The sequence below is a fragment of the Indicator indicator genome, chromosome 7 (assembly GCF_027791375.1).
Source record: "Indicator indicator isolate 239-I01 chromosome 7, UM_Iind_1.1, whole genome shotgun sequence".
Taxonomy (NCBI): domain Eukaryota; kingdom Metazoa; phylum Chordata; class Aves; order Piciformes; family Indicatoridae; genus Indicator; species Indicator indicator.
In genome coordinates this window covers 11,287,127-11,310,999 of record NC_072016.1, presented here as the reverse complement: position 1 = coordinate 11,310,999, position 23,873 = coordinate 11,287,127, and the positions used below count along the sequence as shown (strand labels likewise).

Here is a 23,873-nt window from a genome sequence, read left to right as displayed (position 1 = left end):
CTGCCCACGTTTACACCTCCCACAAGCTCCCAATCAGAGGGAAATGTGCTTTAATCTCCTCCAACTCCCTCCAGTTTCACAAAACGGGAGATGTACAGTCCTTAAACTGGGGCATTTCCGGCATGCTGCTTCCATTTAAATCTACTGCCTTTCCTAATGCAGCAGTCCTGGCGTTTTCAGACTTGTTTTTTCTGGACAGTGAGAAACATGAAATTTTTTGTGTGGGTTGGATGAAGTATTAAATCTGGAATAGACAAAGTTTGCAACATTTTACGTGATAGTCAGCTTGATCTTAGTCATAACAAGTAAAACTCCACTGGCTTTTGCTGCTGATTTATTTGGTGTGATGGGGTGGGAGGAAGCAAAGGCTTACGGGTAACTAGCAGTTGTAAAACCAGGGGTGTTAGTGTTAGAAAGCAAACTTTTTCTAGATTTTCCTCTGAGGCTGAAAACTGCAAGCTGTTGATGCCAGTGTATGTTACAACATGAACTTATTAATAACAACTTCAGAAGTCCTGCGACCCTTCACTTGGGCCATCACCCTTTGGAAGGGTCAGCACAAGCATTTCCATTCCCAAAGAAAGAATTGTGGTGAGTCTTGCCAAGTCCCTGTGTCATGTGATGTGTTCCTGAGTCTGAAAGTAGTGGCACTGTGGCATCTTGATGTGTCCACAGCATAGAATTCTCATTTTGAAAGATACAGCTTAGACAGAAAGAGGGTTATTTGGTATCTGCTATTGGAGCTAACTTTAAATAGCTGAAATTGTGTGAGCTCCACTAAAGTGAAGCAAGAAACACAGAGACTGTTTGGGAAAATTTTTGTGGAAAGAATTAATAATTTCATATCATTCAAAGCATTAACTACCATTTTGCTTCACTCCTTCACCTTTTTGACAGAAGGGCTGGTTACTTATTAATGTGAAGTCATAATTATTGACAGCCTTAAAGTCATGACAGTTCCGTTTGATAGTTATACATTAGTCAACATCTTCTCCTGAGCATGTAATGACAAACAGCATTTGCTGGTTTTAATAAGACTTAGAGAGCTTTACCCCTTGCCTCCAGAATATTGTCGTCATTCCTATTATTACATTAACAACCGGAGGCTGCTTTCCCTCTGGACTGTGGCCCCATTGTGTTAGCAGCTGTACTGGCTAGCATGGTGGAAACCTAAAAACCCAGCTTCATCTTGGGGGATTTGGAGCCCAGGGCCGTGGGGAACTGTCCTGCGGCTGTCTGTGCTTATGAAGCATGAACCTACAGCAGCGATTGCCTGGGAGGCTGTGTTACAGGATGTGCCCAGTGCACTTAGGCAGTCCAGGTGAGAAGGGCACAGTCTCTTGTCTGTAGCAATAACATTTCTGTAAAACTCCTGATCTGTTCCAGGGTGGGTAAACACTGGAACTGCATTTAAGGAGTGCAAGCTTATGGCCTGTTTGAAAATCAGCATTGCTAATGTCTGACCCTTTTGGTAGGGATTGATAAATGAATGATTGGAAGCGGTAGACCACAGGCTGACTTTCCCACAGCTCACTGTGTATATAAGATCTGATAAGGAAGTTGAAGCAAAGCTTAGCTTAAGGTCAACTGATCATTAATCAACTGTAACTGCACTTCTCAGGTAATCAGCCTGCAAAATGCTGGCCCACTCCACTCTTTGAAGACCTTACCTACAAAGAGCTGTAAAATGTTTGCTGAAGTAGATTAAACACAGCTTTAAGTGCCACCTCTAGACTACAAAGCATGTTGTGTCTTTGCCTCACGGTTAACCCACCAGACTGACACTCTGCTGACTGTCAGTCCATCAGCCCACCCTGTACATAAACTGTATCCTGACCTACTGTGTCCTTGCTAGGTCCATTATTGCATTTGTGTGTTACCAAGGCAGAACATGGGATGTTGCAGCATGCTGAGCTGCTCTGAATTTTTTTTCCCTGCATGTCTCTGACCTGGCCTTGCAAAGTATTTGCAGGAAGGCACTTTGGGATACTAGAGTTCAGCTTATATCCTCACTTCAGAGTGGGCAGCTGAACAGCCTGGATGAAAGGCTCATCTGGGACTAGCTGACCTGGCAGAAGCAGTAAGCTGATCTGCTTTGGAAGCCACACAGAATTCTATTACTATACATGTGGTGGATAGGAGTAATTTGGGGAGAGCACCCACATGTAAAATCAAGTGGATGTGTGATCTAAGTCAGCTTGTGAGGGTCAAGTTGTTGCTTTACAGTCATTTCCAGATGTATGTTATAGGTAGCTCCACTTGGGTGGAGAAAGGATCCAGGCTTGTTTTAACAGTGTTCCCAATTGGAGCCACAACCTGATAGCCTTCTTTGGCTTTTGGTCTGTCTGGCACGATGGAACCAGATTGCAATGTGGCATCTCTCAGTTGTCTGCTGCTTTCCCTCTCCTCCTCCTCTGGTCATTCTCTACTATTGGAACTATCTTGACAAAGTCTTAACCTCCATTAAGTTCACATGGAATGCCAGGTGACAAAAATATAAATCACGTATCAGACACATCACATCAGTCTGACATCTGCAAAAATTGTAACCCCCATGTCCTTATTCATTGTTCTGGACTACCAAAAAACGGGCAACACTGATGCTCTTTGAACATATGAAGTGTTTGTGGTCAAGTATTTTGAGATATTCCTCTTTGGTTATCTGAAGGATTCTGTCTGACGAAGTTCCTAATCATGTAACAACATAACCTTTAGTCATAGCTTCACAATATGCTGGTCTTGCAGAAATGAATGAATAAGGAAGCAAAGCAACATTGTCATAAAGCAGCCCCACTTACAAGGCAACCATCTGTAGAAGTCCTACTCACCACATGCAGAGTCCACCTTTTGGTTGTTGCACTTGATGCTGGTAGAAGTGGAGGGTTCTCAGTTGAACTGCACAAAGAAGTGATTTGGAGACAATTGTAGAGATGCCTCAGATCTCAAAGATACTCAAGCAAGGGCACAAGGGACTGGACAACTTTTTCCTGCAGGCCGCTTCCTAAAAAGTCCTGAAGATAAAGCAAAAGAAGGAGGGAAGGGCACACCTAGTAATCATTTCAAGCAATTTTTTAGCGGTTTTGGGAGAGTGTAGTTTTGCTCTAGTTCTTTCCAGAAATTAAATTTTCCCTATGCTGGGAAGGGATGCACCATATGTGAGCACCAGTTCAGATCCTAGGTCATCAAATCAAGGTGAAGGGCTGCATGCTGGGGTTGGCAATTTGAGGAAAGCTGTGGCTCTGTAGGGGTGATGAAAAGTCAGCTGTGCCTTTATAACAGTTTGGTCCTGTGTCCCTCAGTATTCACACAAGCGCTCTGAGATGCAGGAGGAACAGCACACAGCACTAGGGTCCTAAATATGTGCATTTTGTTTCTTCTCTAGGAGCCGTAAGGACAGTTTGGAAAGTGAGAGCTCAGCAGCTATCATTCCTCATGAGCTAATCCGCACGAGGCAGCTGGAGAGCGTACACCTGAAATTTAACCAGGAGTCTGGAGCTCTCATTCCCCTCTGTCTAAGGTGAGTGAAGTCGTTGTCCTCCTCCTCAGTTTATGCTAACATGCTGCTTTTGCCTTGTGGCATTGTTTCACCATACAGACATGCATGCAATGGGTCTTTAAAGGCTAGAGCTGAGCTGTTTTGCCAAAACATATTAGAAGCAGATGATTCTTTGCATGTGTGTTCATCATGGTGAGATTGTTTCTCATTCGGTTTATGTCCTCCAGTGTATTTTGAGTGCTGAAATAGGACAGGGTTAGTCTAATGCTGGCAACTCTATGATAGAGGAGGGATGTTTTACTGTATTCTGTCAAAGAAAACTCCTCAGTTGTTAATTCTGGCTTATGGACTCAGACATAAGTGGTTGTGCAAAGCCTGTCTGCAGTCAGTTTGTGCATGCAAGTGTGTTTTTTAGAAAAAATATGTCACTTGCATGATTGAAGGAATAAAACATTGTGTGCATACTCTACACATTGTCTTTTGAAGGTTGAGGCTTTGCATACCACTGTAAGTGACTTTTCTAGGTTTCCACAATTTCAGTCAGCACTATTTTTAAAAGTTCCTGTAGCAAATGTAGTCCTTAACATAAAGATGAAATGTGGGGTAGACACACATGACTGCAGGTGATCGAGTTACTTTGGATTAATGAGTTAGGTGTCTGTAGTATCGGAGTTATCAGTAGCAGGTGTGCACTTGCCTGTGCCTGTTGAGATTCCAATGGGATAATTATCAGGAACATACTTCATTTTACATCACAAATGTGTGAACAGTCTGTCATGATCAGTTACAGAGAGCTCAGCTGACCAGCAGTAACTCATCAAGCAACTGCAGGTCTGTTAAGTGCTATATGCCTCACCTGAAGCTTTCCCCTTGCATGTCAGGAGCCATGCATGTGTATCACATGTGCTCTGAGCCTGCCTGCCAGAGCTGTGGTTTTCCCTGTGGAAAGCATCGAATGAAAAAAGGGAAGCAATACCATAGATGATCATGTATGTACATTTTTAGGCATTTGCTACAGTAATACAGGGTACCAGGATATTAGATTGCCAGGTATTGTCATGATACGCAAGCGAGTCTGCTTAGAAACGCATCTTCACATTACATGACGTGGAGTCTGGGTTCTCTTCTGCAGTTTTCATTTGGTAAAAGACTGCCAGTCCTCTGTCCTTATGTGCATCACTATCTCATCATGGGGATAGGCATGCAGTGGGATTTATATGTGTTTTAGTTCTGTAACAAGGCCCTGAGATTAAGGAGGAGGAGATGAGGGCCAGAACTCTCTGACTCAGAATGAGGCTTGTGATGTTTTGTGGGACAAATCATTGATATATTCTTGAAAAATTAATAGTTGCTACCTTCAAAACTGTTTCCCATGCTGGTGGCAGAAGCTGTAGTGAGATGTCTTTATGATTCTGCTGCACATTGCTCACACCTCTCAGTTCACACCCATGTGTTTCATTCCCCAGGGGAAGGCTCTTACACGGACGGCACTTTACATATAAAAGTATTACAGGGGACACAGCAATCACGTTTGTATCAACAGGAGTAGAAGGAGCCTTTGCTACAGAAGAGCACCCCTATGCAGCACATGGACCCTGGTTACAAGTGAGAGAGTCTCCTTCCTTTTTCCTCCCCCTTCCTCCCTTACTATGTCCTGAAAATGATCCTGTTAAGGGCTTATGTGGCTTGGAAGTCTAACCAACCTGTGATTTTTGCTGCAATATCTCTTGTAGCTCTTGTGTAATATTTTCAGTAATTATGGACTCAAAAAAAGGAATGTTGAACTGTTGCTATTTATATTAATGGAACTCAATTTGATAAGCAGTGGTTGGAAAGTTCAAAATAATCTGTGAATCCAGTAGTGTCCATTTCCTGGAGTCAGCAAACACTTTATAGGCTGTATTTACTCTTGATTCCTTCCGGAAAGGAATTTGGGGAGGCAGGGTGGAATGACCTAAACAAATACGAAGCCAAGGCAGAAGAGCTAGAAAGCTGTGGGCCTGTGGTCCTACAGAGCCAAGATCTCAGTTTTACATCATCCCCAACAAGACAGCCACACAAGAGAGCACTGCTTCTTTCAGCTTTAGCTCTTTCCTATTGATTCTTTGACAAAAGCTCATGGATGCTTCAAGCGCCTACACATTTTCTGTGCCCAGTTTTTTTCCATATCACAGATTTTCCTTGAAATTCCCCATCTGGTTGGTGTTGAGGGTCAGCCCTATGGAGCAGTGATGCACTAATTATATGATGGCATAGCACTATTCCAACATTGAGTTTCTTCATGATTGTAAGAACTGCAGAAATAAATAAGCTTTGTGGAGTGTATTTATGCAGAAAAGCCCAGCTTTGAGGCACTATATGCATGCTGTATGTCTCTGCCTTCACTGTTACTGTGGCATTCCTGCCTCCCCTTCTGTTTTGAAGGCAGGGGTTTGGTTTAGTATTGCAGTTAACCTTCCAGTGACTTGTTTTCAAGGCATTCCACTGCCCGTGTTCATATGTCTGGAGGACATCATACCTTGAAATCTGTATGACTTCTAAGGGAGCTGATCTTGGCTGGAATCATCTCATGTGTAGGGATTTTCAAAGAGCTTGCGTGCTTTGATTGTACTGACTCAAAAGTGCAACACTCCTGCAATGATTAACAGCAAAGGGTCAGGTTTAAGGGTGGGTCATTTGCTGTTGGTTCCTGTGCTTGCCAACACATGATACACAGGATCTTGTGACTGTGTTAACTCCAAACATGAGAATATTTGTTTGCATCCACATCACATCTCAAAATGTACTGATGTGTGGAGTAGTCAGGTAACCTCTACACAGTGAAGAATGGCAATAATTAGGTCACCATTCAGACATGTAACTGCTGTTAACCCTTATAACCTGATTGCTTCCATGCATGTTACTTTGGTGTGGAAAATCATGAAAGATTTTTGGAAGGGAGGGAAAGGTGGAGCATTGCTGGCTTCTTAGTGCTAGCAAGCTCCCTCACTTGTCTCCTATACAAGGTCAATGTATTGGATCTCCTTGTTTGATGTGACCATCTCTGCTGCTGGCTCTGACCTGTCTTGTGATGATAATGAAGGAGGACAGACTGAGTGATAGTGGAAGGGAGGCTAAAAGCAGCCAGAGGAGCACCCTCCCAGTTGCGTGAGATACATACGGGAGTGTCTAAGGCACATGGCTTAATATGCAATGAGAGGCTCGATCTATGCTCAGCAATCTCTTGTGGTGCTGGGAGCAGAGGAGGGAGGTTCATGTGCCTTTGCTGCAGAAATAAGTGTGATGCATAAAATTTCCAAAGAGGCAAGCTGCGTTTGCTGTAGTCCCTTGCAGTTTGGGCTGGCCAAGCTGGCAAACCTTGCAAAGCTTTCACAGCAAGGCCCAGGGGGGATTCTTCTCCTCCCTCATGTGGGACCCCAGGCACAGTGATGAGCTCCAAGGAGTTGGAAGCTGAAAGCAGATCACTTCAGTGCAGGGGCTTGTTCTCAAGGCAGGTAAATGGAGGGACTACAAAGATGGCAGGCACCTCCTCCTATGGACTTTTTCCATGTCTTGGGGGAGAAATAAGATCTTGAAAAATCCTGACCTTGACTCTGTAGGACTGACTTCTCTTGAGCCTGAGTTTTGGTGCAGTGAAAGCCCAAAGCTACAGACTAAACACAGTACCTCCTGTTTATATCTCATGGGCTGGAGCGGAGCGTGTCCAAGGTGGGACAGGCCAGAGAGCTGCTGCACAGTCTATCAGCCCCCACTGCCCAGGCTGACCAATGAGCTGAGAGTTACTGGGCTCCAATGGAGGCTTGGCAGATGACAGGAATTTGGCAAGTCCCAGCATCATTCCAGACAGGTGTCCATATCACAAGCACAGCTGGTACTCGGCAGCAGCCCTTTTAGCAGTCTCGGCAGAAAAGGCAAGAAGTCATCAGACCGTGGACATTGTGCACCCCATTTCTGTCAACAGTCTTTCCCTTGTCACGTGTGAGGCATGTTCGTAGGGGAAGCCTGTCCTGCTGTTGCCCATGCTCTGAGGATGATGAGATCATTTCATTCTCCAGAGCTGTCAAATTGGCACCTTTCCCAAGTACTTGGAATTTTTTTTTTCATTTAAGTAACATTTAATTAGTTCTAAGCAGCTAAATTCTATTAAAGGTCTAAGCATGTCAGGCTGGTTTATTTCTGAACCTCTTCCACTGTGTCATGTATTGTTGAATAAGGAAATTGCTTTGACTCAGAAATGTACAAACATATTCAAGAAGTCCTCCTTGTTAACACTAGGCTCCTGTTTATATGCTAGTTACTGTGGCAAAGTCTCTGATGTGTAACACTCGCATTAACATTACACATGATCAAAGGCTTCCATGATTCTTTCTTCCATTCCCCCTTCCCCCAGTGCTGCGACAGCAGAGCCCCCACACCCTCTCTTTGGAAGCTCTCCTCTCCTTTCCGAAGAGTAGATGCTCCAGAGGCACAGAGAAAGGCTGTGCAGAAGGTGTCTGGACCCATGCTGGAGGGTTCAGGATGCTGATCATGCAGGCAGACTCTAACCGCCCCACAGTGACATTTGTATTCGTGGTGGAGTGTCCAAGGTTCTTGATCCAGCACTTGAGCTGTGCCAAGCATTCAATTAATCACAGCTCACCTTGTTTGTCTCTCAAACCTACCCAAAGCAAGGCGAGGTTGTGCTGTGTTCTCCTTCCCTCCCTCCCTTACTTATTTTCCGGCAGATGATACAGACACTGTTGAAATATTACTGATCAAGCCCATCCCAATAAAGTTGCCTGAGCCTTTAATACATATTAATATTATCCTGGGGTAGTTTGTGTCAAAGCCTGTCAGCATGCATCATCCTTTGGGAATTACCATCATTAAGTCTCCTATGATGGGAGTCAGGACATGCTTCTGCAAAGCTCCTCTGCTTTTATGTGGAGCTCTCTGCCCACCTAGCACAAAGCAGACTGTTCTTCCCTCCTACCTTGCTCACCTGTGCTGCTTACTCTCCCCAGAGGGGAGAAGGAGGTTTGTTTAACACCACCTTTAGATAATTTCTGCTGCTGCTGCTGCTTTAGGCAGTCATTGTTCTAGGGAAGATGACACTCAAGTCTTTGATCATGTGCAATGTATATGTTACGCATCAGATACTGCTGCAGAGTCTGGCATATGAGCCAATACAGGGCACCTAAAACAAACCTATGCTTAAAGAGTCCTCAATAACTGCAAAACGTAGCACACAGATTTTAAGAAATCTCTCTGCACTGTAGCTTTGCCCCCTTGCCACATGTGTGTTTCTATACAGTAGTGAACTGAAGGAAAGCATGTCTGCCTCATTTGGTGCCCAAAGATGTGGCATGTGTGAGGGATGAATCAGGAGTGTGGAGTAAGACAGTCTCTTCCTTGTAGGACTTCCACGTAGCTCACTGGGCAGTATTAGGAGGAGTGTAGTGAATGAGGCAGGTAATTGCAGAAAAACACAAGTCTTGCAGTGAAGCCTGTTAAATGTTGCCCTGCAGAATTGAATCCTGTTTCTGCCTTTGTTGCTCTGCTCTTTCTCAGTGCTGTTCCAGTCTTAAGCTAAAATGTTCTTGCCTGGCAACTGAGTTTATGTTCTTCTTTTCTGGATGCCCTGCTCAAGACCTGAGGTCTGATTTGCGTTCCCAGCGGAAGGAGGAGACCAGGAGGAATTCCTCAGCAGATACCACTGTGCACCCTGCAGGGCTGGCTGGGTTGGAAAACAGGGATCAGAAAGTCTTGAGACAGGCACCTGCAAGAAGTAGATGCTCGGATTAAATTTCCTCTTCTCCCCTTCTCCCCTTTTCCCCTGTCTGTTTGGGAAAATCTTCTGGTCATCCTGTGAAGATTAATTCAGTGCTTGCCAAGCATTCCAGCTCCACAGATGAACACCAGAAATCGTTTCAAGAAGAAATTAAAATTTGTTCTTTCAGGTCAGGAGAGAAAAGGGGATCTGTCTGGGGTAGAGGGTCAACCCAGAAGTTGAAGACTCATGTTCAACTCCTTGCTTTTGCAGATTTTTTTCAATAATTTTAAATCTTTTAGCTTCTTTTAGCATCCCTTCCCCCATCTGCTGCACAGTGCTTCCTTGCCTTGCTAAAATGTAAGGCTGAGCCCATCATAGGCTGTGAGAGTGGTAAGGACAGTAAGATTAGGTACTTCCAGTGTAATCTGTGCTGGCAGTAGTTGGATGGAGCCTACTAAATAAAGGGGAAAAGAGTAGGAGGAAAAGGGAAGCAACTTGAATGATAATGAAAAGAAATGATGACTAATGCTGCATTCAGTGAGCAGAACCATCCTCAGGACTGAGCAGGGCAGAGGTCTTGTGGGAGAAAAACTGCAGGCAATCTGTGATTACAAATTTGTTCCTTGAGGCAGACATAAGCTGGGGCCAAATTAGCATGGCACAGACAACCTCTGCACAGCCATTTCCAAAGTTTTGTGTGCCTGATGTCACTGGTCTCTGAGTGTGGGAGGTTCAGGTAAATTACTCAGTTTTGGGACAAATCCTGTTAGGCAGATGGAGGCTATGGTTCATTTGCAGCTGGCACCCTCCTATCCTCAGCACAAGGTTTATATCTCCATGTGAGCTGAGGAGCTCACAGCAGCAGTGTGGTGTTATTCTCTGACACCAGCTGTTGCTGGAGGATGCTCTTTGCATGCCTCCCATGCCAGTAGGTTCTCAATGTCCAGCAGACAGCATGTGGATGCTGTAGCTGTGGAAATGGGGCTGTCCTCCAGTCTCCCTGCCCTTTGTGTCGCCTCCAGCTTTGGCCTCTGATCTGCCCTCCATCCTGTTTTTCTGTGTCTTCCCCCTCATCCTGGCCACGTGTCTTTGCTTTCCTCTCCCCCCCTTCTCTTCATTCAAATTGGCAAATTCCTTCTCCTCCTCCTCCACATGGCCTTGCTTCCAGCTGAAACACTGAGAGCACTGGAGAGTTTCCCTGCCTTTAGTCCTGATGCGCCTGGTGCCATAGCAATCTCTCAACACTCAGAGGAATGATCAGAGGGAAAACTACTCCATAGCTACCTCGACCCTGTGTTTGAGGCAGAGCTGCCTTGGACTGGAGCATGCTCAATGAAGAAGGGCTCTCGAGTATACTTTTCTGCCTTCCTCTGCGAGGCTGTGGACAGACAGTGACTTTCAGAGGCTTCTGACTCAGCAAAGGATGATCAGGAGAAAGACTTTCCGCTGGCCTTCAGAGCACTTTTTGCACTCTCTTTGTAAGAGGTAGTTCTCATGCTTTGCAACAAAGTGATCATAGGCATTTGTTAGTACTGTCAAAAAATACTTTTTACAAAGTACCTCTGTGAGATTTTGCCCTAAAAGCCTTTTAAAAAAAAAATCAAAATCAAACCAGCATGGAAAAGTAAGTTGAGGCTTAGAACAGCAAGGTCAGACTGCTAATAGAAAATGTTAAGTGTGCCTGTAGGAGGATAGGTACATGGAGGCTGCGGGAAGATTCCAGCATTCAGGAGCTATCAACAGGCAGTATCTATGCTGGCAGTCTTTGGTGGGGGTGCAGGGTGGATTACTGTGAGGAGGGTCACAGGAGATGATCCATTCTTTGGGTTTGGCAACCTATGTGAAAAATCTGGGAAAGAAGATCAGACTGAGCCCAATCTCTGAATGTTTTCAGTTTTTCTTGCTGAAACAAAAGCCTTAAAGAGACCAAAATCGAGGGGGGCGGGGGAGAATAAAAATACCCTGTTGTGTTGAATGAAACCAAAAATATTTTTTTTTTCTTAAAAAAAATAAGGCAAAATTTTTTAGAAAATATGGTTTTGCACAGAGTGGAGCTATAGTTAGAAGTTTTGCCTTCTCTAATCAATATTTGAGGGATAAAACACTCACACAGGTTATGAAAAACTCACATTTTCTTCCTTTCCTTTTATTTGATCCCCCTATTTCTACTTCTTTGCTTTACAGGCACCACAACTATAGGGTATTTTGGTTCTTTCCCAGCTCATCCAATTGGAGTTGTTCCACATCATATAAAACACTGAATTAGTCACAGAGGCAGAGAGCACAAGAGAATGACTGTTCCGGTAGAGCTAGGACATTGCCCTGGAAATGAGCACATCTGGTTCTTCTCTCTGCTATACCACATGTTAAATCATTTATGCACATTGGCATAATGGCAGCAACAGAGGTTCAAAGCAGCATCTGAAAGAGGCTACTCTGATGCTTGTAAGTGGCAGCTACGGGTTGAGTCCTGTCTTGAAGAAATAGGGATTGATTTTAGTCTCCCCGAACGTGAATAGGTAAGTGGGTTTAAGGACAACGGCCACAAACTGGGTTGAGTTGTGTAGAACTACAACCTGCTCTTCCCCAAAGCACTTGTATGCATCTACCCCAAGAAAAACATTTTCCAGTATCCTTTGGGTGGCTTCCCCCAAATTCTTGAGCAGGTCTAGGAAATCTAAGCTAGCACTTTTCCATTAAGTTCGTTGTCTTTTCCAAATGCTCCCCAAAACCTCACTGCATTATCCCTTTATGATGTTCTTCCCTACTGCTGAATGAGACACCAGGAGAAACTTTCACTAAGGTAGAAATGTCCCGTTAGGTGGTCATGATCCTCCTTTATCAGCTCTCCTGTAAGTGTGTTCTCTAGTACTTTGTCCAGGCTAGTTTTGGATGAGTCAAGTTCTTTCATCCTTCTTAAGCCAACTGACTATCCTGCCACCTGATACTCCTCCTTCACTACTCCAACTACATTTTAGCCACTTTGTGTAGATTTTCTTCCACCCACTTAGAGCACTCCCTGAAATGCCTGTTCTTGCTTTGCTTTCTCACTCTGAAAGAACTGGTATTGCCCATTGTCTTGGCTCCCTTGTCAGGCCTCTCACCAACTGAGCCAAACTTCACTGTGTGCATGACCGATCTCGTCAGGCTGGCTCTGAGAAGTCCAAGTCCCCAGGATCATCCTTGTAGTTGGGAGTGCCACAGGGAGATCCCACAAGGTCAAAATCTTTCAGCATCATCAGATACTTCCTCTTCTGGGATTGTAACATCATGGTGTGAAGCAATAGAGTCCCTGAGGCATCCGTGAGTGAATGTTTTTCCTTCACAAGGAGGGTTTTGAATCTCTTGGAAGAGCAACACTGGAATTTCCCATCAAGGGTGGTGTTTACAGTGCTGGTACATTTGAGGCTCTCATGAGAGCTGTGGTGGATTGGGGCAGCAAGGTGGCCTCTTCAAGACAGTGCCAGGGCTGGGCATGACGCAGAAAATGCTGTGACAAGGCCTCTGCTTGAACTACTCACGGTCAAGGCAAAGCAGTGCAAAGAAGGCCAAGCCAAGGGGAGAGCAGAGAGATGGGCTGAGGGATGTTTGTGGTGAAGCATGATTCATCAGGGGGTTTTACTGGGAATGTTTTCATTTCAGTGGGAAATGCTGACACACTTCAACTTCACCTTTTGCTGTGCTGTTGACAGGAATTAAGGGGAAACATCTTCAGGGCAAGGGGCTCCTAAAAGTTGCTGGATATTTGCAGATATAACAGATGACATGTGCCTTAGGGTACAACTGCTCCACCTATTCCAGGCATAGCACCTGGATGGATGCACAGTTCCTTAGAAGGCTTGGTAGGGTTTACATAGAGGTTTATTGCAATACATCCTCGTCATCTTTGGCTGAGCCATACAAGCCAGCTTTGTACTAAGTCCAGAACTAATAAAACATGGTTTCCTTTCTTTGACAAACCTACTGGAAAAGCAAGTGGCAGTGTTTAATGCAAACAGAGCATTAGGGCAAAGTGTGGGCATGTTCGATTTGTTCCTGGGTAGGCAAGAAGATGGTGTATTGTCAGTAAAAGCACCCATGCTTAATTGTCCCTGGGCCAATTGCTTGTGTCTTGCCCTGGACAAAGCATGTTTCCCAAAGTTGGGCAGAGCTGCAGCTCACTTCCTAGCTCAGCTTCTGAGGGTCTTCCTTCATCAAAGACTCATCAGCTGTGCCAGGCTTTCAACATTGGTGTGACCTCTGGTCCCAGATAGCTTTTCCTGAGCTGAGAATGTCAAGTCCTCATGGTAGGGTTGAACTAGAGTGAGAGGTGGGGTGTTAACTGTGGGGTGGCACCTATAAGCTGACTATAAAACCTTTAATGTTTTACTAAACACCAGTTGCTTTCAAAGTCAGCCGAACTCATCTGGAGCCCCATGACCTTGTGTACATTTTTAGATTTTGCCTGTTTCATACACTTGCAGCCACGTACCTGTTACAAGTCATGGTACAGCCTTCTCAGATATCTGCGGGTAGGAAAGCTTCAACCCTGAAAGTTTCAACACAAGCTCCTTCAGTTGACCTGTAGGTAAACCCTGTAGGTAAGAAGTAGGTTTCAGCAAGCTCAGGTGAGACTTGCCACGAGAGGGAGACATCATGCACACAGCTCCTGCCTTCCCTGAGCACGTCCACCTGAACAAGACAGCCTAGCCTGGCGTCTTGTAACTTGCCTGGATGCATGCAGCTGTTAGTGAAGTGGTGAGAACCCAAACTTTGGACCTCGATTGTGTGGTACAAACTGTGATAGAAAACAGGGAGTTCTCTTGGCTAGTCATCGTCTTCCAACCGTCTGCAGCACGACTAGCAGCTGCAAATCACACAGAAAATGGAATCTCGATCTGCTAGCAATGGGATAGCTCTGTCCAGGCCTCTCTGGGTCAGGCCAGGGAGATCCTGGTGCCAGCAAGACTGCGCAGCACCAAAGGAGATGTTTCAGATACGCACAGCTGTCTGGCAAGGCCATTCCCTGTTCCTACTGCAAACAGCCATTACAAAGGCTGAGCTACACCCTTGTAACCAGCTTCAGCAGGCTGGGCCGGCAGGAGTGTTTGCAGAGAGCTGTGAAAACACAGCCCTGCGAGTGCCTGACCACTGCGGCACCCGGGACGCCCGCTGCCGCTCCGCAGAGCTCCTTTGCTTCCTCAGCACCAGCTGAGAGATTTCATGGGAGAAAAAGCCTGCTCGGTGCGCATGGGATGGCTTTGTTTGCCCTCCAGATTGCATCGGCTTTTCCCATGGCTGCAGCACAACAGCAAGGCTCAGTTTTCCTTTGGGAAGGGAATAAGCTGCTTCATCATTGTGATCTCTGTGCAGTGTCCTGTTGATAAGATCAGTTAACAGTATCAGAGGAAAACTCTAGATTCGAGTCTGAAATATAAAGTGAACAGGGCCTATTTGTTTAATTTGAGCTTCTAAGGTTTAAATCCCAGAGGAAATTAAATTAGGTGCCTAGAGCAATGGCAGTCTGTCATGTTTATTTGCTGGGAATGTCACCTTTAATATCATGCACATATAACGTGTGTGTGTGTGTGTTAATGTAATGGGGTATCATACTGTGCAGGAGCAGGCATGCTATAAGAACTGGAAACCTGAAATATGTGAGGGAAGCTGAGACGGGATTGGATTTATTCTCATCCTTCTTTGTAGAATGAAGACTCAGCAACACAAAGGTGGTTTTACTGATTGCTGTTGGGGATGGCAGTATGATCTGTGAGCACAGGCCTTCATGCTCTTGAGCCATTTTGATTGGGATGCTTCTAATAGGAGAAATTCTGTCTAGACAAAAATCCAGACAAGAATGGCCCAGGGTCAAAGCCTTCTTCAGCAGTCAGTGTGCTGTGGACACATGCCTTCCCCCTGGATCCTTGGGAGAGAGAGCTCAAGGATGTCAGTTTCCCGTGCCAAGGGGCATGGTTGCTTGTATATTTGGATATACTGGAGCTTCAGAGAGACTCCCTTCTCCTCCAGGAAGGAGACTAGGTGGCCCCAGAAGTGCGGGGTAGCAGGATTTGAGTTGGTCTTTTTTTTTGACTGGGGCTTTTTAAGGATGAGCTCTGAGTGACACTGTATGAATGTCACTGCAGCAGTTTGTCATTGCAGCCTGTGCTGCTTGCCCTCCAACCAAAGTTAACTGTCTATGCAGGGCTTGCAGAACAGTACTGCAATCTTTTCTCAGCATGCTGAATAGAGCAGGCTGCCATTGCATTGATCCCATAAGTGTGGCCCATGAGAGACAGCTAAGCTGTGGGCTCCTGTCCCACTCCACTTGTCAGACCCTTCAGGGAGCCAGTTCAGTACACTACATCAATAGAATTTGTTGGGTTTTTTTCATCTGGGTCAACAAAATTCACTGAGAGGGGGCAGTGAGCTGCAGATGGGTTGAGCCATCTCAGGGTTGCACCCCAGGCTACTCTGTGGCTTAGCTGGGGCCTGGCCTGTCCCCACATTCACTCTCTTCACCCTTTGCTGTTTACCCCTGCATACCCTGTCGTCTTTTCCTCCAGCCTCAGAGCAGACGGCTGTCTCGCACACGTGGTTCACATTTCTCTCCTGCCTCTGGCACCTTGGGGAGAGCCCAGGGGTCTTCCTGCTGCGCTTGTCTTTAGTCCCCCTGCCAAAGCTGCTGCTCCTCATTCCTGCTCTCTCACCCGTCCCAACCTCTGGCATTTTTGCTCATCCGTGGATGGCTGAATATTCATTTCCTCCCTGCCTGGTTGCTGTGAATACCAATTCCTCCTCCTTTTCCCGGCTGTTCTGTAGATTTTGATGTCTGCCAAATTGTTCTCATTCCCTCACCCCATTTCAGGCTGCACCTCTGCAGAAACCAATCTGCTCTGTGCAGAACCCCAGCTCCCCACCCAGCTCTCCCTTCAGAGCTGAGCGATCAGGTTGCCCTTCTGCCTCTGACACAGACAGGCAGCTTCCTCCTCACGCAAACAGTCCACAAACGAGTGGCTCCAGTTCAACAGGCAGGATAGCTACAGGCTCCTGCAAGGAGACTGCAGTCGTTTGCGGTGGTACTGCGTGTTTCAGTGCAATGTTTCTCAGCTTGCCAGTCTGCAGATTGGTGCCAGGTTGCAGAGTCCTGTCCAAAGCAGCAAGCTCCTGGCTCCTAGCTGATGCAGGGTTTTTTCAGGCTCAAGGTGTGATCAGAAAGGCCTGATAGAGAGGTGTCTGCATCCATGCTGGGGAGCTTGGTCATAAACCCTGGCCTGGAGCCTGATGCAGGTTGAAGCTAAGCAACGAAGGGAATGTGGTAGGCAGGGGAGGCTGCAGTCCACTCATCCCCTGAGGAATCCGTGTGCAGTAGCAGCAGGGTGGCAGGGTTGAAGGAGAGAGAACTGCAGATGCCTGGTAGCTCTCAGATCTGGATCTGAGGTTTTAAAATCTTTTTTCTTGCCAACCAAAGGAAAAAAGGGAGACCAGAGTCTTCCCAAAAGGTTCTCCACAGTAGTCCTGCTTGTGTGTTACCGAAATGGAGCCCAGAGACTTCTGCTTGCCAAACAGCCTGTGCCATCTTGGTGGTCACTTGCTCTCTGCTGATGTTACTGGCACCAAGGGGCTGGTGGGCATGGGGCATGGCTTCCTGCATGGAGGTGGGACAGGCTGGCTGCCCCTCTTCCAAGTGTGAGCTGGAGGGAACAGTGGAGAACAGTGGGGCTGATCACTTAGCTTCATCACTGTTGGCTGCTGAAGTGGTCCGTTCTCTGGGAGAGAGCATGGACCTTATGGCTGGGGAGAACAGGGAAGGGAAAAGGTGAGAAAGAGGGCGTAGGGATAATGGTTGCTTCAGAATGGAAAGCAATGCCAGAGACAGAGGAAAGGGTGGATGAAAGAAATAAATCAGGAGAAGGGGTGAAGAAACAAACCTGTTGGCTGAAATGTGAATAATCTGCTGGATACTGCTGCAACCTAACTCGCAGGAATGACGCTCCAAGGTCCCTTCACCATGTGGGGATGTTTGCCTGGTCCTGCACTGCTGCCTCTGCTCCTGTGCCAAGCCAGCTGGCCTGCCTGGAGCTCTAGCCTTGATGACTGTTGTGAAGAGAGGCAGGACATGTTTGCTTTTGGCTATCATGTGCTTTTTTTTTAAGAGGGTGGGAGTTCCTCCCCTTGAATTCCCAGGGCTGGTTTCCCACTCTGTGTCTCTAGTTTGTGTGACTTGAGGGGCTCCATGGAGCTGAGGTCATGTCCCTCAAACAGGAATTTTGACCCATCAACAGCTACTTTCCTGGGCCACTTCATGCTTGCCAGCCTGGCTTTGACAGCCAATAGCTTTCCCAGCACAGGCACACAGGATGGGCACATGCAATGCAATGTGGAGACGCCTAGCACAGGTACCTCTGGGAGTACTTTCCATACTTAGCATCATCCAAATGATGTGCTGCACTCAAGTCAGAGCCTTCCTCATGCTCAGAGCACCATCTCTGTATGGCTCTCAGACTCTTCCTGCACTGCTGTTTCTCAAACTGTGAGCTTAACTTCAATGGATCAGATAAAAGTAGCTGTCTCCCTCTGTCTCTCTAACCGTTGTTATCTTGACCCCTTTTCCTTCTTCCCCACTCTTTCTGTCTGAAGCTGAGACTAATTTTAGAGTGAGGGAAATAATTGAGTCATGAAAGATTGCTGTACAATTTTAACATTTTTTTTTCAGTGCTTGGGGGGGGAGGCAAAGTTAGGATCTTCTTGCCCTTAAACCTTTGTATTGTGGTAAAAAAAGGGCCTAAGGGAAGAAGAGAGCAGGTACAGTTTGCTCCCTGCAGAAGTCATTCTGTTTTCATGGCAATTAGCTAGGAGTGTAGAGGTGTCAACTACTGTGTTTCCTTTGCAGATCCTATTGACTGAAGAGTTCGTAGAGAGAATGCTGGAAGATTTAGAAGATCTGAATTCTCCAGAGGAAGTAAGGCTGCATCATTCCCATATTTCCCATGTGCTGTCCCAGAAAGCTCAACCCATCCTGCAGCCTGCCTTTGATCCTCCCCTCAGCTTGCAGGCTGCAGTCCTGCTCTATAGACTTGAGGCCTTTCTAAACCTTCACATCTGCTGTGAACTGAGGCACTGAGTTGAAGGGATTTTAGGAAATACAGAGCAAGGATGAGTATGAGGAATACTCTGCATTTCCTTTCTGCCAGCATCTTTCCCAACATGCTATCCGAGTGCCTGAATCAAAATGGTGCAGCCCTTGGACCAGGTGTTGGGGTTTCCTCTGTGCTGTGCAGAGTGTCCTTGGCAGCAGCTGCAGGCACATCACCATCCCTTCTTTCAGAAAGGCTGAAAGCAGTAGCAGTATGTTTTCTGGTGAACACTCTGTTGTAGGAGCCTCTTTTTTTTGGGTTTGGGGAGCAGGTGGGGACTTGTTCACATCTTTTACTTGGCTTTCACCTGCTGCCCTGCACAGTGGTGATGGCAGAGGACCATCACCAGCCTGGAAGCAGTATAGCAGCAGCCAGGGGAGCTTTATAAAGCTTTGCTGTGCAGTACTAAACTTCTCCCTGCCATGTGATCTCTTCCTGGGGAACATTTAACACCATCTCCCATGCATGCCATATAAATATTCTGCTTGACTTCAAAGAGCAGTGGCAGAAATGACATGTAATATTTTTAATCCTATTTTTTACAGCTCCCTGCAGACTCTAAAGAAACTTTCTTTGGCCTGTAGAGCAGCCCTCCCATCCCTTGCCCTGTTCCCCTCCCCCCAGGAAAATCTCAGGGCTCTAATTGTTTAATACAGAGTTGATTTAATGCCAGGGTGGTGTTCACTGCATGAGTGAGGGGAGCACACTGCTGGCTGTGCAATAACTTTCAGGCCAGCTTTTATCCAGTTCAACTTAATCCAAAGCTCATCCAAAGCTCATTTTTGCTAGTGACATGGAAGTCCAGGAGCACTTTGGTTTGAAGGCCCCTTAGTTAGGGCTTTGGATAGCTCATGTTCCTTCACTCTCTGCTGAGAGGCAGAGGCAGTGAGCATGGCAGCTCCTGGCTCAGCGAGCAGGCGTTCAGTTCCAAGGTGCTGTGGCTTTGCTAAATCAAAAAGTGAAAAACAAACAAATGCAAAGGATGACTTCTCCAAGAGGGTTGCTTTGGAACCACTCCTGTTTATAAAAAAGAAAATACTTTAGATGAAACATGAACTTTCAGCATCCAGATTCCTCCAAGGATTTGTAACTTGCAGGATCCTAGTTTAGGCCATTCCTTTGCAGCCCTAACTTTTGCTGATGATATTCATGTGGTATAATGAAGTGCTGCAAGGAGAGTCTTTCCTTTGCTGCTTAAAAAGCCACCTGCATTAAATGAAATTAAGTGAAACAATCTGAGTATCTTTAGCATGTTTTTCACACACCTTAGACACTAAACTCAGAAGAATCTTCTGGGTAGTACAGGGCCATTAGATTATATGGTGCAAGCTATACACAGGGCTTGAGATTTTAGAAAATAAACAAACACCTTTAAGTGGAACTTGGGTTGTTTACACTTCCTAGAAAAGAAAGAGCAGGAGTTTATGATAGCCACTATCATGGAAGATCCTCCTGCCATGCCCCCAGATCATGGGTCAGACCCTGCACCACCAGACTAAGGTCAGTGGGTACCAACTGCAGGTTATCCTCATACACAACTGCCAACAGATCAAGGTCAGGAATCAATTTATGTTAAAGCCACCCTTGATGTGGAGCAGGCAGCTGGAGGGGATCTCCTTTAGCAGGAATCTGCCACTGAGCTGGTGTTAATGCCCTTCAGAAGCAGGGTGCTTATGAAGACAAGTAACTGAATAAAGATGGATGATTTGTAGGTCACTGTCCCCGTGCACCAACTCTCTAATTCATACAGGCCCTGGGAAGCTTACAGCACTGCTGGCCTTGGTCTGAGGACTCTCTTAGAAGAGGACCACTTTGTCTGAAACCACTCTGAATTAGCTGCTTCCAGGTCAGGTTGTCGCTGGTGGTGTAGGATCCTGCTGAGACTCTTCCTTGGGAGTCCTGTCAGGGTGTCAGATGGTACAGATGGCAGCCAAGTTTTAAAACCTGAATAATCCTGCAGACTGGCTTCTAGAGCTGTTCCCAGATGTTTTGGACCCTCAGTCTGGGCTCTGGGACTGTGCAGAACAGGTTGCCATTCAGCTGTGGGTGGGGCAAACTCATAGCCTAGGAGATTCTACTCCTATCTCCCACACCCTGCACTAACCTGTTTTTGAGAGATTTATGTGACTGCATGGTCAGAGGTGGTTGTGAGAAGAGTTAGGAGCTCTGTCCCTGTGTGGTTGTGTTTGGGATCAGAGACATTGGGGTGACTTCCCATCCTGATGCAGACTGCCCTGGAGCTGCCCATCAATGGGACCAATGCTTTGTTTGGGAAACACTGGCCAGAGACAGTGCTGTGTAAACCAGACTGGGGCAAAAAATCTCCATTCCCTGTGCTTCAGTCAGTGTTTGCAAAACAGCCTGAGCAGCCAAGTGCCTGTGTGGGTACGAGGCGTGGTACGGACACTCTGTGAAGCCTTTGGACCAGAGATAGGTAGGGTTGGAGCAAAATCTGCCCAGCCAGGGCAGCACAGTTTGCCCTCCTGGAGGCAGTTGCCATTTGCAAGCCTGTCACCTGCCAGAGCCATGCTAGCTCGCTCACTTCCCACCCTGTATGAGGACGAGTTTGAAAGCTGCTGTAAGTCTTCCTTTAAAGCAAGTGGAGGGCTCTGGGGGCCAGGGTAGGTGAAATGAGAGGGACACAGTCAGGTAGGAAGGCAGATACTTGTGCTGCAAATTTTCAGAGAGGGAGGGGAAATGGTGGTGGGAGCAGAAACCCTCCAGAATCCATCTGATGAAATAAACAGCGCTTGAGCTGAAATCTCAGAACTTTACTTTGGCAGCTGAGGCAGAGGCCACATTATCTAATGTCCACTGCTGTCCAAAACACACTGATGGGGAAATGTTGTTTTTTTAAGTGGCCTCTTGTTTAAAAAAATAATAATAACGTGGGGCTGCCTTGCCTTTTCAGTGATGTTATTTTTTCTGTGCAGGTTGCAGCAATATACATGAACTGGTTCTCTTTACTGTCTTACAGTTTAAACTTCCAAAGGAGTACAGCTGGCCTGAAAAGAAACTGAAAGTTTCCATCTTGCCAGATGCCGTCTTCGACAACCCACTGCATTAGAGCTGAATTGCACCCTTGTAACAAGTGGGAGAGCCAAGTTACTGTCCATTACCCAGTGACTCACAGGATAATTAATGCAGTAAAAACTCTGCCTGCAAATAAAAGAGTTCACTGCACAACCACTGCAAACAGAAGAGGAGCTACTCAGCACCAGCCCAGACCGAACTGAGCCCTTTCCTTTACCCTTCCCAAGGCTGAGCTCTCTGGGAACAGCCTGCGTATGTGTGAGTGTGAGTGAGGAATATTTAACTATGAAAATTAGTAGTAAGAACCCTTTCTCTCTCCTAGCTACAGAACTCCCCTCTGCCTTAGCCCAGGGTGTAGCGCTCTGCACGCCTGTATTTACACATGCGTTTCTGCCAGGTGCGAGCCTATAATCCATGGATTAAATGTTCTTTACGTGACTCTGGAGTCCTTTTGTTAGCCAAACTTTTACTGACTGCAGAACTGTTCTTCCATGTGCTATGGTTTTGGGTTTTTTTCTTTTCAGAAACAGAATGGTATTTCCCCTGTTTAAAGGAGGCCAAAAGCTCACATGCTTGAAACTGAACAGATTTAAAGATGAACTTTCTAGTTCAGTCAAGAAAAACAAACCCAGATCCTCCCTGCCCTCAAATTAGGCATGTTTTAAGTGTTGGTCTTGGTGCTATTAGCTATGGTATCACTGCAAACAGAGGCAACTTTATTCTCCACATCCTGTCCTTGTGCCTGAACCCCAGGGAAGGTCACAACCTCTGGTTTTGCACAAGCAGGAGGAAGAAAGCTACCGGGGCGGGGGAGATCTCCTGTTTACAGTGTGTTTATCTTTAAAGAGATACTGTCAAGTATTTTTTCCTTGCTATTGTACAGAATTTGAGAAGATAGAAAGGACTATTTGTTCACAGGGACAACTTCAGCAGCTCTGCAGGATCCAGAGGACTGCTCGAAAGCCTATGAAATAGAGATCTCTGCTGCCCTAGCATAGCAGAGGAGACTGAGCCTCAGTGAAGCCAACTGTTCTTCCTGTTCCAGCAGAGCTGTGCCCTAGTGCAGCTCTACTTTCCCCTTTAGCTTCTCTGTGGTGGCTCTTTTTACTAACACCCCTGCTTTCAGATAGATTTGAACTATAGAGAGCATCAGAATTTGTTTGAAAAGACCCTCTCTCTAGATCCCTGTGGCTTTCTCCTTGGAGCAAGATGTGGTATGCAAAGGAGATGGTCTCTGCAGGGTCAGATTGTTTCCACATCGAGGTGCTGGACCCTGTGGCTATGTTGCAGCAAACCACAGCAGGCTTTACCCCCTGCTGCTATTGCAGGTTGTTTCTGATGTGGATTCCTGAGCCTTCCTCTGCCCATTGTCTTTTGGTGACAAAACTCTTCACTCCTTGTCAGGGGAGGTGCATCTTTTCTTCCACCCCTTTTTCCCTGAGATAAGTTGGCGGTTTATGCACAATTGCTGTGTGATCGTAATAAAAGTATAACAAAAGCTTTTAACACTTAACTCCTGATCAAACAGCAAAGTCCAGGAGGCCTCGCAGTTACCCCAGGGTTGTTTTTTTGCTTGTTTTCCGATTTAATTTCTTCCTGTCATAGTTCAGCTTTGATGTTTTTTGCATAGATTTGAGGGTGGTTAATGTTGGTCAAGTAGCAGAGCTAGGAGCCACAAAGCTTTCCTTGGACTTGCTACAGAATTCCTCTGTGGCCTCAGGCAAGTCACTCAATGTCTCTCTGTGCAGAAAGGGTGATTATTGACTAGAGGACTGTAGGACCTACCGAAGCATGCCAGGGTTTGCAGGGGAGGGCGTGCTTTGTGTACAAAGTAGTATTTGTATTATTATAATTGTTGTTATATTATAATCTAAGGCAGGCCAAGTGCAGGGTCCAACACTGCTCGGCAGAACCTTCCTTTCTGCAAAGCTACGAAAGCAATTTACATGTAAATGAGTTTGTCATTTTGTCTGAACTCAGAGGATCATCTTTAAAATCCTGCTGTGAAAGAACAAACTTTCAGATATCTGCATGTGCCAGCCAGAGTGATTGGTGCGCTGTGGCAGACTGCATTCATCTGTGGGATCTCCTGGCCAGTTTTCATTGTCCTGCTTAGCACTAAGCATCCATCCCTTCTGCAACTGTAGGTGTATATGCAGAGGACAGTGTGGGCGAGAAAGTGGCATGAAAATGCACCAGTCCAGCTTCAAAACTGGCATTTCCAAGTGTCCCACTGCAAAACTGTGAACAAATAGATGATTGTGGTAGTTGGGGAAAAAAGGCAAGGGCAGCAACTGCAGTTTGTCCAAAAGCCATCTCCAACAGTAGCCCATGGGCTGCTCTTGCATGAGCTAGCTGGGGGTGCTGCAGCAGAGCTGGCCCCTTGCCACGATACTGGCTGCTCTTCCTTGTTTCCAGATGCTAGCTCTCATTAAAAGGAGCTTAAAATTCTCGTCTTAGTGGAGAAGGGACATTTGGA

General features: G+C 46.2%; 1 protein-coding gene across 1 annotated transcript in view; it reads left to right on the top strand.

Moving 5' to 3' along the window:
- Positions 1-21,671, top strand: part of SUFU (SUFU negative regulator of hedgehog signaling) — an 89,607-nt gene extending 67,936 nt beyond the window's left edge. Inside the window, exons 9-12 of the mRNA XM_054382328.1 lie at positions 3,383-3,517; positions 4,963-5,101; positions 18,118-18,186; positions 21,339-21,671. Coding sequence (XP_054238303.1) covers positions 3,383-3,517; positions 4,963-5,101; positions 18,118-18,186; positions 21,339-21,428 — 433 coding nt within the window. The 3' untranslated portion in view covers positions 21,429-21,671. The remainder of the gene's footprint in view (positions 1-3,382; positions 3,518-4,962; positions 5,102-18,117; positions 18,187-21,338) is intronic.
- Positions 21,672-23,873: the final 2,202 nt, after the last annotated feature.